This window comes from Chroicocephalus ridibundus, chromosome 4, assembly GCF_963924245.1.
Source record: "Chroicocephalus ridibundus chromosome 4, bChrRid1.1, whole genome shotgun sequence".
Taxonomy (NCBI): Eukaryota; Metazoa; Chordata; class Aves; order Charadriiformes; family Laridae; genus Chroicocephalus; species Chroicocephalus ridibundus.
This window is the reverse complement of record NC_086287.1, coordinates 12,695,993-12,711,959: the sequence shown is the minus strand read 5'-3', so window position 1 is coordinate 12,711,959 and position 15,967 is coordinate 12,695,993. Positions and strand designations below refer to the sequence as shown.

General features: G+C 46.7%; 2 protein-coding genes across 7 annotated transcripts in view; one reads left to right on the top strand and one right to left on the bottom strand.

The window, feature by feature from the left end:
* Positions 1-7,731, bottom strand: part of SBF2 (SET binding factor 2) — a 269,874-nt gene extending 262,143 nt beyond the window's left edge. For all 5 annotated transcript variants that reach the window (XM_063332267.1, XM_063332268.1, XM_063332270.1 and 2 more), the window contains exon 1: positions 7,550-7,731. In XM_063332267.1, the coding sequence (XP_063188337.1) occupies positions 7,550-7,604 (55 nt within the window). In that variant the 5' untranslated portion in view covers positions 7,605-7,731. The remainder of the gene's footprint in view (positions 1-7,549) is intronic.
* A 6,052-nt stretch (positions 7,732-13,783) lies between these two features.
* Positions 13,784-15,830, top strand: ADM (adrenomedullin). 2 transcript variants are annotated; one of them, XM_063334198.1, is made up of 4 exons: positions 13,784-13,896; positions 14,483-14,593; positions 14,881-15,021; positions 15,540-15,830. In XM_063334198.1, the coding sequence occupies exons 2-4, from the start codon at positions 14,496-14,498 to the stop codon at positions 15,826-15,828; spliced, it is 528 nt and encodes a 175-aa protein (XP_063190268.1). In that variant the 5' UTR covers positions 13,784-13,896; positions 14,483-14,495; the 3' UTR covers positions 15,829-15,830. The 2 variants fall into 2 exon arrangements, with proteins under 2 accessions (XP_063190268.1, XP_063190267.1); XM_063334197.1 differs by having other exon boundaries at positions 15,537-15,830.
* The last annotated feature ends 137 nt before the right edge of the window (positions 15,831-15,967 follow it).

Sequence of the window (15,967 nt, the reverse complement as noted above, 5' to 3'; positions counted from 1 at the left end):
GTGAGAGATTCTTCTGGTGTAAACCTAGAAAACCAAACTAGAAGACAGAAAGAGTTTTAAAATACCAGAATGTATCAAACAGAGTAAGCAGGAAGAGTGGCCCCTGTCTTACAGAGCAAGGGTTCCCAAACCACAATGAAGAAATACGCCGCTCACTACAGAGCCTGAAGGGGACGCTGCCAACCGACAGCACTCAATACTCCTGGCATTAATATTTACAGCATCTGGCAAAAGTAGGTCAACAAGGCCCATTTTCCAAAGCACAATTTTCCACAACTGAAGTCAAGATTCTAGAAAGAGTCATCATTCCTTCACATCCACAAGTATCTGAGAAATCCTCTGCCAGAATGCCTCATCTTCCTTCCAGTTGCTATTCCATTAGACCCAACATATAAGTCTACCATTTAAAAAGACGTTTCCAGTCTTTCTGAAGACCTATCCAAGTGTCAGATAGTGACTTTTCTGGGGCTTGCATTTTTAAATCCCAGTAAACAACATAAGAACCACATTAAAAGGACATTATTTATACCTTTTTTTTTTTTTTGTTTTGCCCCTCCTCCAATTTCTGAGTAATTGATTTTGTAACCCCAGTAACATTCCTTTGTCTCTTTTTATCCATGGAGGTCTCCCAAGGTCCAATGTGGTTTTGTATGCAGCTGTCCTGAATTTGTCTCCAGAACTATGATGATTTTGTATTTTCTGTATGTTAGTGTTCCTCTACTACAGCTACACAAAACCTCAGACTGTACTGTCACCAACTACTGGTTTTGGCTGCAGTACTAACAGTCTGTTACCTATGCCCATTTTAGTGGAAATTTTGTGATTAGTTACATTGTTGTTACTTTGAGCACAAGACTACTACAAAGCAAAGAAAGAATTCAAATGTGTTCAACAATTCCATTTTTTTTTTTTGTATTACACAATTTGTAAAAGGCTGCAAATTGAGAATTGTAAACATTAGAGACACAGAATCATGATGTTATCTAGTCACTAACAGATAAGCAATAACAAGCATGTTCTTGGCTCACTGAGCAGGGATTTAGCTGCCAAATCCCAATCAACACTAATTGGATTGCCCTTGACTTCAGAATATACCATTGACACCAAAGGAATAATTTATTTCAACAAATACATATAACTGGAATACAATTAACAAGACACCAAGCAGAAGAAAATTAATCTCATCAATAAGGATAGTGTTCGAAATATATTTTTTTTCCCCACTGTATAAGCAAGAAGGCCGAAAATCTCATGTTACTGCAAAGGAGGAGTAAAAGAAGAGATGAATCAAAGGAAGACTTCTTAACTACCACTATATATTTGTATGATACAACTTTCATTGAGGTTTATCAAGGTTGAACAGTGAATCTACTGTTCCACATTTTGAAATGATTCCACAGTGACTGTGGTTTTCCTTTGTTTTTCACTTTGTAAGTACCAGTAGCTGGGAAGGTATTTTAAATTCATGTCAATGAACTACCATAGCAGTATAATTATCTTCCTCAGTGCTATAAGGCAAGACTATTACGTTTTGTGATATTGGAGGAGTTAAATGTCATTCTTGTTGTCCCCCCACTGAAAAATATGCTTGCGGTTATAGAAGGCCAGTGCTTAAATAGTATTAGGCTTGCATAACAAACTGTTTGCCATGAACATGCCGCAGTAAAAGTGTCTTTTTGTTAGATAATCGACAAAGTTAATCCAGGACAGAAAAGGGGAGAGAGAGTTTCTTTACTGCAATTTAGTCTTAAAATATCCCCAACGATACGAAATACTACTTCCCTCAACAGAATTTGGGTCCTCCTATTTTAGGACAAAGGAAGATATCTTACAGAATAAACATTCAGCCTCCGTAAACATCTTGATTTAAACTCAAAGGCTGAGAAAAAATATTTTTATTGCTGTTGTTATTATGACAACAAGACAAGTGAGCAAAGAGTTTCAAATCCCAGTTCTTTAGAGATATTCACGAGCAGACATTTGAGGGAATGAAGAGTTATAGTGATCTGTATTGATTTCAAGATTTACCCAAAATTAGCGAAAAACAGTGATCTGTAAATCAAAATAACAATAACTTTTTAGCCAACATTATATATTAGAAGAAACTGGCAGAAAACATTTTAGGAAGACATACTAAAAATAAAAAAAACCCAGTGGTGTTGGGTTTTTTCCCTCCAAGCAGACTTTCAAGATAGCCTTATCTCACAAAACCAAAAAAAACCCCAACAACAAAACAACAAAACAAACCCACACACCACAAAAGCACACCACCTCCACATGCAATGGAAATACTCTTTTCTCATTCTGTTTCAGCATGGTATTGTGGAGACTGTTGTATTTGAAAATGAAACTGAGCAAAGATAAGGTCTGTAGAAAAAGATAATTTCTTATACTAGAGCAACTAATTTGTTTGGAAAAGTTTTTGGGCACCCGTGGCCTTCTCCAATCATAACCAACTACAGTAATCTCTTACCAATACACAGTAACTTATATATCTGTATTCTGCTTCTGTTCTGATAGTATACTTGATTTTTCATTAAATTACAGCTACAAGAATTCTTCTGCCACAAAAAGGATTTAGGTTTTGTTGGGGGTTTTCTTCCCCTTTGAAATTTCCCTAGATTGCACTTGAATCAAATTAAGCCACAGCTCAGATAAGAAAGCCACTGAAATAGCTTCATTCCCTTCTTTTTCTACATTTTCTGTTTTGCAGAAATTGCATACCAAGACACCAAGAAATCATCCACTCCTTATATACACACTAGCCAAGAGGAATGCCCAACTATGAACATACAAGTACACCAAAAAAATCCTCATGATATTATATGCTATTTACCCCCCAAAATGAAAATAATATTCTTCACAGGCAAAATCTGCCCACTGAAAAAATAAAAGATTCAGACAGCTGCATTTAGGAACTTCTCCCACTCTATCATCAATCATTTGTCTGGTTTCAAAATCCACCAAGATATGAAGCTATGTTAGACAAGAAAGGCTTCCCTGAAAAGTTGATAAAAATCAGAACAGAAACAACCACAACAGAGCCTACACATGTTATATCAGCATTTATCAGTTATGACAACAGCCAAATAAAACTGCTATACTGTTTTAAGCCTTCTGTCATACACATTGCAACTGCATACATAAGCAAGAACAAAAAAACATTAGCCTGTCTTCTTACAGCGAAGAAGCGTCGCAGAAAACATTCGCCCCACCTCACAGGTTTTCCAGAGTTAACTGCTGGGTACACAACAGCATCCTATAGGAAAGCCATTACGGGTCTACGGACAAATCAATCAAATCGAGTATTTAGTTCTTTTTCTTTAACCTCACCTTTCAGCTGCTGAGCTATGGAAGACACAAAGCGTTCCCCTCTCTTACCTTTTTCAAGTATGTAAATTCCACAGATACATTTATGATTATGGCTTATACCAGCAAAAACCAAACCAAACCAAACAAAAAGTCACTTTCTCACGCCCTTCTGTAATCTTTGCAAACACCTTTGTTCTTCCTAAATCCCATCCACATTCCATTATGCAAACATATTAAATGGGAATTTTTGGTGAAGCACATCAAACACACTTCAAAAATCCATGGAAAAAGAAAATGGATATACAGTAAGGTCTTCCGGGATTTTCTCTAGCTTTTAACCCAGAGTGCATAGCACCTTTGTTCCCTTCAGAGACTTCTGTAAATGCTTTTTGTAGCAAGTTACCTAACAGCTTCATACTGTGCTGATAAGTTTGAGAAAAATGTGGTTATCGACCTTAGCAAAGGTTCAGTTGAACGCCAAATAAACATGGTAAAGCAATCAACCTTGGTGTATCACTGAAATCCTTCACATTTCCACCATTAGAACTAAAACAAGGCTTTTTATTACATCGGAGGGATTTATTAAATCTGATTTCTCCAACTCTCTGAAGACACTAAACATGAACTTCCGATAGGAGCTACTGCTATCACAGTTCTTTACAGTGGCTCAGAACAAGTCTTCAAAACACACAACAGCAGTTAGAACTATGATATATTTAAGCTTACTTTTATGGTGAAAGACATAGACTAAGCACATTTTAAGCAGGAACACGTACAACTGTACCTGAAATACACAAAAAGCTAAGTGAACCAGATCATCCTTTACAACACAAAGACTTTTCCTTAACTTCCTATGTGCCTGAAAGCCTACTAACACCTGAAGTTGTCAAGAGCAAAGCTCATTCTGGACTCAGGCTAAATCTCCGTGCATCTTGCCAAGCACGAATAAACTGCCTATTATGCAGACTATTCAAAGGCACCCATTACTTTCCTCGGAGCACATAGGCGACAAAGGCACTTGACTAACATCTTTGTGCCCAAGGTTCTAGGGCCATTTAAGTCTATATAAATTCAGGCTGCAGTGATCTGTCCTCCTTCTGCATGCTCCTGCTCCTCCTTTATGCCGATACCAGCACTCATCTGGTATCTTGGTGAGCCAACTCTGTTTGAAAGATTAGCAGGAAAGTAACCCAGAAAAAGAATAATACAGCAACACGGGCAAAATACTCAGGAAGAAGCGTCTTTCTGACAGGTCAGCATCCAAAAGCAAGCTGAAAATGAATGGAAGATTTAACGCAACAGGGATGACAGCACCAGGACTGCAGTAACATCAATTTACATAGGCCTAGACTGGAACAGGAATGAACTTTAAAATGTTTGACCCCTAAAGGATATTCTCTTCTGTTTATTTGAGGACAACAAAAACATTCGCTTCCCCTTAAGACCAACTATGTTGGATAAAAACTTGTTACACCAATAATAAAGTTTTCCTGCAACAAGAAAAACCTAGAAATCTGCTCCTAAATTGCACAAGTGCACCAAACATGGCATTTCACATATTTATAGTGAATGTTTTTGAATAAAGCTAGATAATCTGCACAGGCAAGCATTATCTTTACCACATTTTCAGTATATTGCAGATATTGGCACACGTAAACAAATCCATATAACACACATGAAGTCAGCAGATGATGGCTGCCATAAAAAGATAGCAGAGGCAGCAGGGCTTTTCTGGGAGAATGGTCATTATTATAAACATCCTTTCTTATTAACCGCAAGTGCATATTATCCAAACTGCTGCTGACGTACAGGTTGGGGAAGAGGGGGAAGGTTACAGGATTTTTGTTTGCTTGTTTACACAAAGATATTCCACAGATTGTTCCTGAAAAAACAAAAAACTATAAAATGCAATTACACTCAACACTAAAATCAAACATATTAAAAGCAAGCCAGAACCTTGCTGAAGATGGGAAAAAAAATAAAAATTAAAAGCTTCACGGGTAATAAGTCTACAATCTCAGAAATATTTGCCCCTGCTCTTTCATATAGAAGGAAGCATAATAAATGCATCAAAAAATTACGACTTTTACAAGAAAAAGAAAGGTCAGTACTCCATGTATTATGGGATCGCACGTGGGGGTAAAGGAATTTAGAAAACAATGCATGCCTAGTCTTCAACAGAATGTTGTTCCTTCAAGCATTTTCAGTATGAAGCATTAAAGTAGCAACGAGTAATTTAAATAATGAAGTCCAAATAGTTACTTTCTGGGCATGACCTTTTCAAATTAAGGTTCTGGTTCTGGAGTTATTTCTGAATCTGCTCAACTTCATCCATGCAAGCAATTCTACTAAACTTAATGAGACAATTTATGTACAGGAAGTTAAACACATACTTAAATGCTACAGATGAAGACCTTTTACAAACATAAAGCTTTCCAATGTCATCTGTGATTTTATTTCACATAGTGGCTATGTTAGATTGATTGTACTCTTTAAGAAGGCAGCCTACTTGCTTTGTCTCCTCCTAAAAAGCACCCCTGCATTTTTTGGTTGCTTCTTTGATTTGGGCTCTCTACTATTGTTGGGAAAAGCGTTCTAAACAGGAGAGAGGTGAAAGGAGAGGTCTTTATTTTTAACATAAAGTACTCTCCGTTTCACACGTCTTATAATTATGCCACTACTGTTAGGACAAATCTATTTCCAAATGGGGTCGGAGAGGGAACCACGCCATAATGGAATAATAGTACTGGTATAGTAAAATCCATGAGACCCTTGGCAGACTTCTGTAAGCCACTGTATCTTTAAACACACAGATATAGTGATTTCTCCGAAAATTATATTTCTTTAAAAAAATGAAAGGATCTTACTCTAAGGGTTTATTAACTACACTTTCAGAATGAACAAATACAGATTACACGCAATTGCTACTTCAAAGAATTACTCAGAGTAACAAAGTTGAGTGTTGTTTGGTTTATGCATAGTCAAATAAATTAGGGGACATTCAACTGTTTAAAATATTGTTTATTAATAACATACATTCAAAGGATCGTTTTGAAATACCCAGCACACACACCAGTTGACAATCACTTCATTTCCAAATCAGTTTATATACTGATTTAAGGTCTCTCCAGCAACAAATGTGATGTTATCATAACAGAAAGTTACATAACAGAAACCACTCTCTCTACTCACAAAGCGATAGCAGATAAAACCACTTCCCTTTCACCCGAGCAAACGGAAGACATCTCGATTCTCTAAGAAAAGCAGCCGTTCCTGAAGGGCCCACCAAGTGCCACCGCGCTTCCCCCGGTGTTACAGCGGCTAACACCTTTCCACCAGGCGGTAAAGCCGTAACCCCCCGCCCCGCCAAAACGGGCAAAGAGCCCCACTGCCTTCCAAGACCCCTCGGTCTTTGTTTTCCTTTCAGGGTGTACGTGCCTCAGCGAACACCACACAGGTGGGGGAACGGCAGCCAGCACCGCCTCTCCCTGCGGAGGCGCCTCGGGAAACGCGGGCGCCCAGCCGGCCTCCCCTCGGGCACCGGCCTCCCCTCGGGCACCGGCCTCCCCTCGGGCACCGGCCTCCCCTCGGGCACCGGCCTCCCCTCGGGCACCGGCCTCCCCTCGGGCACCGGCCTCCCCTCGGGCACCGGCCTCCCCTCGGGCACCGGCCTCCCCTCGGGCACCGGCCTCCCCTCGGGCACCGGCCGACAGCCGGTGCCCTGCACGCCCGTGGGCGACATTTTAAGCTGCCCCCGCTTTCTCGAAGGAACCGCTGCCCGTTTCCAACGCCCGAGGCGGCAGGGCAAGGCCGCGGGGTACGGCCCTGTCCGAGCACCGCCCGCCCGGCCCCGCACCATGCCCCGCTCACGGCGGGCCGGGTTAGCGGGGCTGCCAGGTGGGCCGAGACAGCCAGCCGCGAGGCGAAGCCTCTCGGCCTGGCCGGAGGTGCCAGGGCCCGGCGGTAGAGGAGCCCCTCCGCTTTCCCGCCGGCCCGCTCCGCCTCAGGAAAGGGGGATTAACCCTTCCCTCGCCCCCGCCGACCGCTACGCCCCTTGGCGGGGGTGAGGCCGGCCCCGCCGCCCTCAGCCGCCCTCCTCCCCGCGGCCGGTCTGCGCGGCAGTCTCCTCCTCCTGCGGCCCGACCGGAGGCGGGAGGGGGCCGGGGCCGGGCAGGAACGAGGGGAGGGGGGAAGAGGCCAGGCACCGCGGGGCAGCCCTGCGCGCAGCCACACCTACCTGTCTTCTCGTGGTCATAGCCCACCACGATGAAATAGTCGGCCAGCCTGGCCATGGCTGAGAGGAACCCGCCTCAGGCCCGACCACCCCTGCTGCGGCGGCGGCGGCGGCTCTCGGGAGGTTCAGCATCCTCCCCTCCGCGCCCGCCGCAAGAGAAGCGGCACCACCTCAGCCATGTTGGAGGCGCGGGCGCGCTGTGCGCCTGCGCGCCGCCCAGACCGCTGCGCCGTGACCCCGCCGGGCTGGGCGTGGGCTGAGGGCTCGCCGGCGGCTGAGGCGGCGCGGTCCGGATTGCCCCGGGGGTCGCCGGTGCAAAACCGGTCGCCTCGTTACGAAGCCCACCGCGTGGGGGTGGGGGATTCTGCCCCTCTACTCCACTCTCCTGAGACCCCACCCGGAGTACTGACTGGGTCCAGCTCTCGGGCCCTCCAACATAAGAAGGACATGGACCTGTTGGAGCAGGTCCAGAAGAGGACCATGAAGATGATGAGAGGGCTGGAGCACCTCTCCTGTCAAGACAGGCTGAGGGTTGGGGTTATTCAGCCTGGAGAAGAGAAGGCTCCAGGGAGACGTTATAGCAGCCTTCCAGTACCTAAAGGGGGCTACAGGAAAGATGGGGAGGGACTCTTGGTCAGGGAGTGTAGTGATAGGACGAGGGCTAATGGTTTTAAACTGAAAGAGGGTAGATTTAGATTAGATATTAGGAAGAAATTTTTTACTGTGATGGTGGTGAGGCACTGGCACAGGTTGCCCAGAGAAGTTGTGGATGCCCCATCCCTGGAAGTGTTCAAAGACAGGTTGGATGGGGCTTTGAGCAACCCAGTCTAGTGGGAGGTGGATGTTGGAACTAGATGATCTTTAAGGTCCCTTACAATTGTAACCATTCTGTGATTCTATGACATAACCCTCCTGGCCTCCGACATGCTGGTCTGGGCACAGATGGTGGCTGCCAGGACACTCTGCAAGGCAGCGGGGAGACTTTGTGTTGCTGTTTATGATGTACAGATGAGGCCAACACCTTTTGGACTCAAAGCCCAGTGGGTTCGCCAGGAGTCGCAGAGATGCTGGTGATAAACAGGGCTTCTGACAGTACAGCGCTTGGTTAACTAGCGGGGTCCACCAAAACAGTCTGATAAGCTTCCGTGTACATCCTGTTTGACAGCACAGAGAGAACAAACAACACAAAGGACATCAGTCGCACTACAGTGAGGAGCCACAGCAGCTGTGGGTACGGGAGTGCGTATGGAAATGCAGGAGATTCACTAGATTTGCTCCTGACAGTCCACCATCATGGAGCCAACAGTCACCAGTGATTTCAGGGAGACATTTCTGTTTCAAACATGCAATTCTTACACCTCCTGTTTGGCTGGGACACACCCATTAAGTGTCTTGCTGATAGTCCGGAGGCAAATTGGTCAGGAAGCTTCAAAAATCGATTACAGTGTTCTTGCTTGTGCCTTCTCAGCAGAGGGCAGCCATTGAAATCTCATTGGAGTAATCAACTTCGTGGCTTAACTGTTTCAAAGTCAGATGCCGTGTAGAAAGATCTAAACTTAATGAAATTTCTTGTTAACTTTAGGAGTAAAGAAAAATGCGTAATATATACATCAAAAAGATTGAATATACTTTTCAAGAAAGAGATGCGCTCTCTGAGGTCAGTCACTTCCTATACTAGGTAGGAGCTAGGAGAAGAAATACCTTTTTTGAGTTACACATAGGCATTTTAGTTCATGATCCTGTAGACTTTAATGACTGAAACCCACAAAGCTGTTTTCAAAACACTGGGCTTTTTGATTAAAAGCATTTCTGAAGTAGCAACAAAGGAATGCAAATCTTAATGAAGCCACACATTACCCCGGTGAGGTGGACAAGGATAAAGCTCATCACCATAACTCCTGCGGGGGGACACTGCAGTTGTTAAATCAAAGCACAAAGCCAAGACATGCAACAGTTTACAAAAGCAAGTGATAATGTTCTGTACAGCTAAACCTTGAGCGAAAGTTTAGAGACACTAAGAAATTACCTAATTTGGAGCTGAAATGAGGCTTCTGCAGTTATCGTATCTGCAGTCATAAAAAGATTCAATATGTAGTAACAAATCTCAGTACTTAAATCTCACTGCTCTTCTAAGCCAGTACCCCTAACAGGAAAATATCACCTAACACTTTTCCCAGGGCGTTAACAAATACTGGATCAAGAGGAAGATGTTAGTTATTGATTCCCCAATAGTACTGGTGACCACTTTACAGCCTTGCTCCTTCTTTCATCTGGACCAATATAAGCATGGCATAAAAAGTGGCACGTCTTACGTACTCATGTAACAGGAGGGGCACTGTTCATCTGGGTTTGAACACAGTTGTGTACCTGCATGGACAGCAAAAGGAGTCAGTCGTCCATAACTTACTTCCTTAACTTCCCTTGAGTATAGAGCAATCTTACGTTCTTATAGGATAAATGAGGAAGTGGAGCAGACTGCTTGTTTGCTCACCTAAAATCTAATGCAAAGTAAACTGGACTTTCATCCAGACCACCAAAACCATAATTTCTTCTATTGCAGCAGAATAGCCTGGTTCCTCATGGGAGATGAAGAGGCTCACAGAGCAGCAGAGGACACCAAGGCCTAGGTCTCCAGAAGGACCAAGTAAGCAGACATGTGTTTGTCCCAGGGGAAGAACTGTGGGGCTGCAGCCACTCCAGGAGACTGAAAACACACAAGGGACAATGTTGCCACACTCAGACAAGACGTGAAAGTTCACAATACCTTCTACAGTCAACTCCTCCTTCAGGAAATATAAAGCTCACACTCTACCTGTAGTCCCTTAATCCAGTGTCACCCCACCCCATGCCAGAACAGGGAAGCAGCCATGACCCCGACCAAGATTTCCCATACCAATATGCATGCCACCCTCATTTAGGAGGCTTTGTTTGGTGTACTCAAACCCATCAGATGTAAGGCTCACCGAAATCGCCTCCAATGGGACTACCAGAAATGGAATCACACGTTGTCACTGTGCCCTTGGCACAGACAAAGCAGGCTGAATGCATGCACTAACATAACAGCAAGGCTTTTCTGTGTGGAGCTTGACTGAGTTTTTATATCCCTCATGGGGTGTCATTCTTCTGTTAGTATCATCTTTCTGCTGATTTCATTCAGCCTGAAATATAACCAAGTCTACTCATACTCATGGCATACGAATTCAGTACAATTTGTTTAAACACAAAATGAAACATGCAAAGACACTTCCACTGGCTTCAAACAACAGCTTTGTTACATAATCAGCACAGAATATTTGCCTCAGACTGACTCCCCATTGATGCCTACAGATTTTAGACCTTTGCTTTTGGAATAAAACTCAGCCAGAATAAAATGCTGTACAAACAGCAACTAATCTTCACAATCTCCTTGCCAGAGCAGATACATATTGTAACGTCTTTTGTACATATGGCAACACCAAGAGGTTGAATGACAAGCCCAAGATATAATCAGTAAGGAAATACAAGAGCTGGATGTTCCTCCAGGCCAGCTTCCCTGCAATGGAAGAGGCAGCATCCAGAGGAGACCCTACACTTCAGAGGACAGCCCGGTCTTGCTGAACTGAGTGGCATTGCCTCAGAATAATAGTTTGTGACTAATATTTTCATGGAACATTCTGTGTAACTTTTTTTGAAATGGAAATAATTCGCTATTTATGAAATATTTTTTTTAAAGGGGTTGCTGTTACGTCACAGTACAAATTCAGTGAGTATTGCTCATTTCTAAGCTACAAAGGAATGCAAGTGCTTAGGAAGAACAGAATGAGCATCTGAACAAAGAACATGATGTTTTCTGTTACATTTGGACCAGCTTTACCTGCTGAAGCCCTTTCACAAATCACATCGGCAACAAACTGATAATTTATGTGCCAAAGTTTGCCACCTCATGAATTAGAATGAGCTGATTTTGTATCGCTGACAGTTATAGTCAGTATGGAAATCACATGCGAGTTGTGTTACTACTATTGTTACTATTCCTAAACCAAAATAGGATTCTTTCTGCATTGTTTGCCTAAGAGTGGACAAAATGCACTTCCCGTTTAGCCAAGGATTTTAATGAGGGATTTTCCAGCATTTGGGGAAATGTGTGATTTTTTTTACTGGAACAGGAGACTTAATCAAAGCCATGCTAATCACACAAAATCCTCCCTTCTCATTCGGAAAAGTTAGATTCAGTTTCAACTTCTGCTGATCAAGGAAATGCTTGAACTCGCTCGAGCCTGAGCTGCCTCATGAGGTCTCTCAAATCCGGTCATCCTGGCCTGATGCAGTTGTGCAGCTCTGGTCATGATACAGTCCCGTTCTAGACCACTCGTTTTCCCATTTCTTCCTCACCGAGTTTACACCCCAAGCCCCTCGCTCTGTGCATTTCTGCTCCGGAGCATGGTCTGTGGGGAGGGCAGCGGGACTGCTGCTCGTCGGAGCTGCCCGAGCTGGCGGGCGGAAGGGACGAGGAAGAGCCCGGGGCTGGCCGGCTCCTACGGCTCTCCCGGCCCGGGGCAGCCGCCGCGCTGCCCCTGTGGCTCTCGTCGCCCCCGGAGCCGCCCTCGTCGCCGCCGCCTCCCGCCCCGCGCTCCGGCCGGGCAGGTGCGGCGGAGGAGCGGGTCTGGGCTTGCCCCGACGGCCAGCTCACGAACGGGAAAACTGGCTCGCCCCGCGGGAGCCGCGCCGGCGGCTCGGGGCAGAAAGGCTTCCCCGAGGATGCGAAGGGGAACAGCTACAGTGATGCTGACTCTCCCTGCCGGCGGGTGCCTTGAGGGACGGAGGGGCGGCAGCCGGACGGGGTGGCGGCTCCCCGGCCAGCCTGCCCCCGTACAGGTAGATGCCGGAGGCAGAAGCCTCCAGATGCCTGGACGCTGCTGGCCAGGGAGGGAGGGAGCACCTTAGACCGAGTCAGCCGTGCACAGGAAAGTTTCCGTCATCCTCTTGCACATACCTCTCCGGGGTGTTGTTATATACCGCGGTTATCTCGAAAGGCAGAGTCACAAGTACATACTCACCTGATTTTTGAAACACTTTGCTTGGGGCAAGATGCGAAAGAAACATCTCGCACACACCAGCCTATTCCTTCGTCCCTCACTAGCATCTCGCTGGAAAGGGGACCCGGACGCCCCAGGGCACAGGTCTCCTGGGGCATTTCCCTCAGTTCCGCTGAATTGGCATTGCGACGAGCAAGAAAAGAAACAGTCCATCTGGTGCTGGCTTCCAGAACCCCCTCCGAAGCCGGACCTCTGCAATTCTGAAGCGTCACAGAGCAAAGATGTTTAAGACTGTAAAAAAAAAAAAGCAAAAAGGTGGGCAGACTAAGGGTTTGCTGATGGCCAGCCGGGAGAATGCTGTTATAGAGACCTTGATCCTGCAGCGGTTTAGCTTTGTAACCGGGGAAGTAAGTGCCCTCACGTATGTAAAGGTTTGTGGATTGGCGCTAAAACGACGCACAGCAAGTCTTCCCTAACCTCAAGCGTTTCAGTGACCCTGTGTTTGCCCCAAAGCAATGCCGCTTCCTTTGTTCAAAGGTACGCAAGTGCGCTCTAACCTGCGTCTTCCAAAATCATTTAAATTGTGATTTATTTGAATCGATCAACTAAATCAAATACATTTTATAAGATAAAAAATGCACACAGGTTGAGTCATAAATATTAATGATGTCTGATTTGTCACCTCCTTACTTATGTAAAGAAAGCTGGCCTTCATTACAATTACTCATTATAATTCACGTTGTCCAAATATGGGTTTATTTTTGGAACTTTGGTATTTGATGGTTTTGCACGGATTTTCAAATTGCTCGGGTCTAGTTCCTACTCCCCTGCTCCCACCCACCTGAAGTTAAGATCCCTGGTATGAAAAATTATACTACAGACCGTGTAAACATAATTACATATCGGCAGTTAAAAAGTCTGTCCCCAGTAAAACAGACTGAGGGGTTTATCAGATTTTGCAAGTTACGCCGTTACACGGAATCCACACTTAAAAGCTGTCGTTGTAATTATCAAAATGCCAAGGGGGTTGCTTAAGATAATTTTCAATAATCCTCTTATTTTTTACCCTAGTATGGGTTGCCCCCAGTCCACGCTAGAATGATTAAGAAGTGCTTGGGATGTGGGGGTGGGGGTAAGTGTCAAAGAAAAATCGCCCAGCCACGCCAAGGTCCACCCACTTCCCCCGCGCTGCTCTATAAAAGGGAGCGGTGGAGCGCAGCTCGGCAGTGGTTACTTCAGACACACAAAGAAGGAGTTCTCGCTCCTTAGGAAACCCTGCAAGTTCGGATCGCTACTATAAGAACATTTGTGTCAGTGGATTATCCTCACTGTCAGGTAAGAACTATTTTTTTTTTCCAACAACAACAACAAAAAAGATACAGGGGAGGTGGAGAGGAAGTAAAAATCTACTAAATCTGGACTGTTTTGAAGAGCTTGGCGTTATGCTGCAGAGCCTTGCACTGGCTCTTGGCATCAGCTTCAGTTTACAACATAAGATCCAGAACGAGCTGGTTCTGCGTGTGAAGTGGGAAGATGAGCTAGCAGGGGATAAACTTCCAGGCAGCAAAACACTTGCTGGAGTTTGGAAACGATGCGTCTGATAGCCAGCTCTCTCTGATCTCATGGGTTTGCTAAATCCTAGTGCAAGCCGCTGGGGGTATTCTGGAAATCCTGCTGGTTTTCAGCTGCCTCTGCAAAGTAAAACTCTCGACAAACGTAAACTTTGGGGGCTCTGTTATTTACTTTGTGATAAGTTGTTAAGCAAATATTAGCTTCTGGTTCATATCGCACACAAAGTCCCCGGTAGCCTGGGGGCTCTCCGAGGGCAGGAGCTCTCTGGAATCACCAGAAATAAAGGACAGACCTTACTTGACTTTTATTAACAACCATGCTTACAATTCTTCTCTTTTCCCTCCACCAGGAGTCCAGCCAGAATGAAACTAGTTCACGTAGCCCTGCTCTGTCTCGGCTCTGTGACCTTCTTCGGGGTGGATGCTGCAAGGGTGGACGTAGCGACAGAGTTCAAACGAAAGTGAGTATCGGAGCGCGTCCTCCTGCCAGCGCCCAGCCCCGCTCGTGGAGCTGCGGAGCCTCCGCGCCCCCGCTCCGGGCTCCGGCCGTGATCAGAGGGACTGGATTCCCTGCGGGAATTGCACCGCTCCTTAAAGGCCTCATGCCCTTTCAGGAAACATCCAAAAAATAAAATAAAAAAAATCTCGGCGCTGGCAAGGATTATCGCCCCCTCGATTCTATTTGGTTTGGCTCCCGCCCTGCAGACTTGCTCTAACAGGCTGTCCTCTTCCCTTGCGCTCCTTTCAGATGGACGAAATGGGCACTGAGCCGAGCGAAGCGGGACGTGAAGCTTTCGGGAGCGCTCCGAGGGCTGGGGGCAGCCGCCGACGTGCAGCTGCTCATACGGACCCAGGACGTAAAGGAGGATCCCCGAGTCTCGCATCCCAGGTAAATTCCAGCCCTTTCTGGGCTCGGGCACTTACTCGAGGCGGTGGAAAGTTTCAGGGTCCCCTCGTTTCTGTGTGGCTAGGCTTACTCTCGCAATAGACCCCCCAAGTCCCGAAGACAGGTCCTGCCCAGGCTGCACATCGCGCTGAAAGCAGCCTCCCGCCCCTCTTTCCCCGCGCTCTTCAGCTGGCGGGAGATAGCAGCGCCTTTGCTGTGAAAGTCAAATATAAATAGTAACTTGAGCTCTGGATCCATAGATAAAGTAACAGCCATAAAACGGCGGGGCCTCTCCTGCCATCGGCAGCAAGCTCTGCTCTGCGACCAGATCGCCGCTCTCCCGCCGCCCGGCGGAGGGCAGAGCCGGGGGGTGGTGGTGGGGAGTTTTGCACCGCCGGGACGGGCCCGCCTCCAGCCTGGGGGCTCCCTGCCCTCCCCGCCCCGGGCCCACCGGGTCCCCTCCTCCGGGGCCCCACTACGCTTTTCTCATGCCCGCTCTCTCTCTTCCTTCCTCGCAGCAGCCGGGAGGATGCTCACATCCGCGTCAAGCGCTACCGCCAGAGCATTAACAGCTTCCCCCACTTCCAAGCCATCCGCACGGGGTGCCGGTTCGGGACGTGCACGGTGCAGACGCTGGCCCACCAGATCTACCAGCTAACCGACAAGGACAAGGACGACGCCGCCCCCGCCAGCAAGATCAGCCCCCAGGGCTACGGCCGCAGGCGGCGCTCCCTGCCCGAACGTCGCAGCCGGCCGCGGCGCCCCCGGACGCGGCGGGCACAGCCCTTCGCCCCCGTCCTCGGGGTCTGAGCGCCGGGCTACCCGGCCGAGGCCGTCTCGGACGGATGGACTGAGACACAGACGCTCCGGAGTTCCGCCGCCGCTCGGGAGCCGCCGCCAGGATTCGTGGAGAAGCGCCTGCCCGGGCGGGACCCCGGCGCGCCCTCCC

Excerpts from the sequence above, each read along its gene's own strand:
- ADM (XM_063334197.1), top strand. The coding sequence starts at position 14,496 with ATGAAACTAGTTCACGTAGCCCTGCTCTGTCTCGGCTCTGTGACCTTC. Across the intron at positions 14,594-14,880 it reads GCGACAGAGTTCAAACGAAA|ATGGACGAAATGGGCACTGA; the intron begins GTGAGTATCGGA and ends CGCTCCTTTCAG. Across the intron at positions 15,022-15,536 it reads CCCCGAGTCTCGCATCCCAG|CAGCCGGGAGGATGCTCACA; the intron begins GTAAATTCCAGC and ends CCTTCCTCGCAG.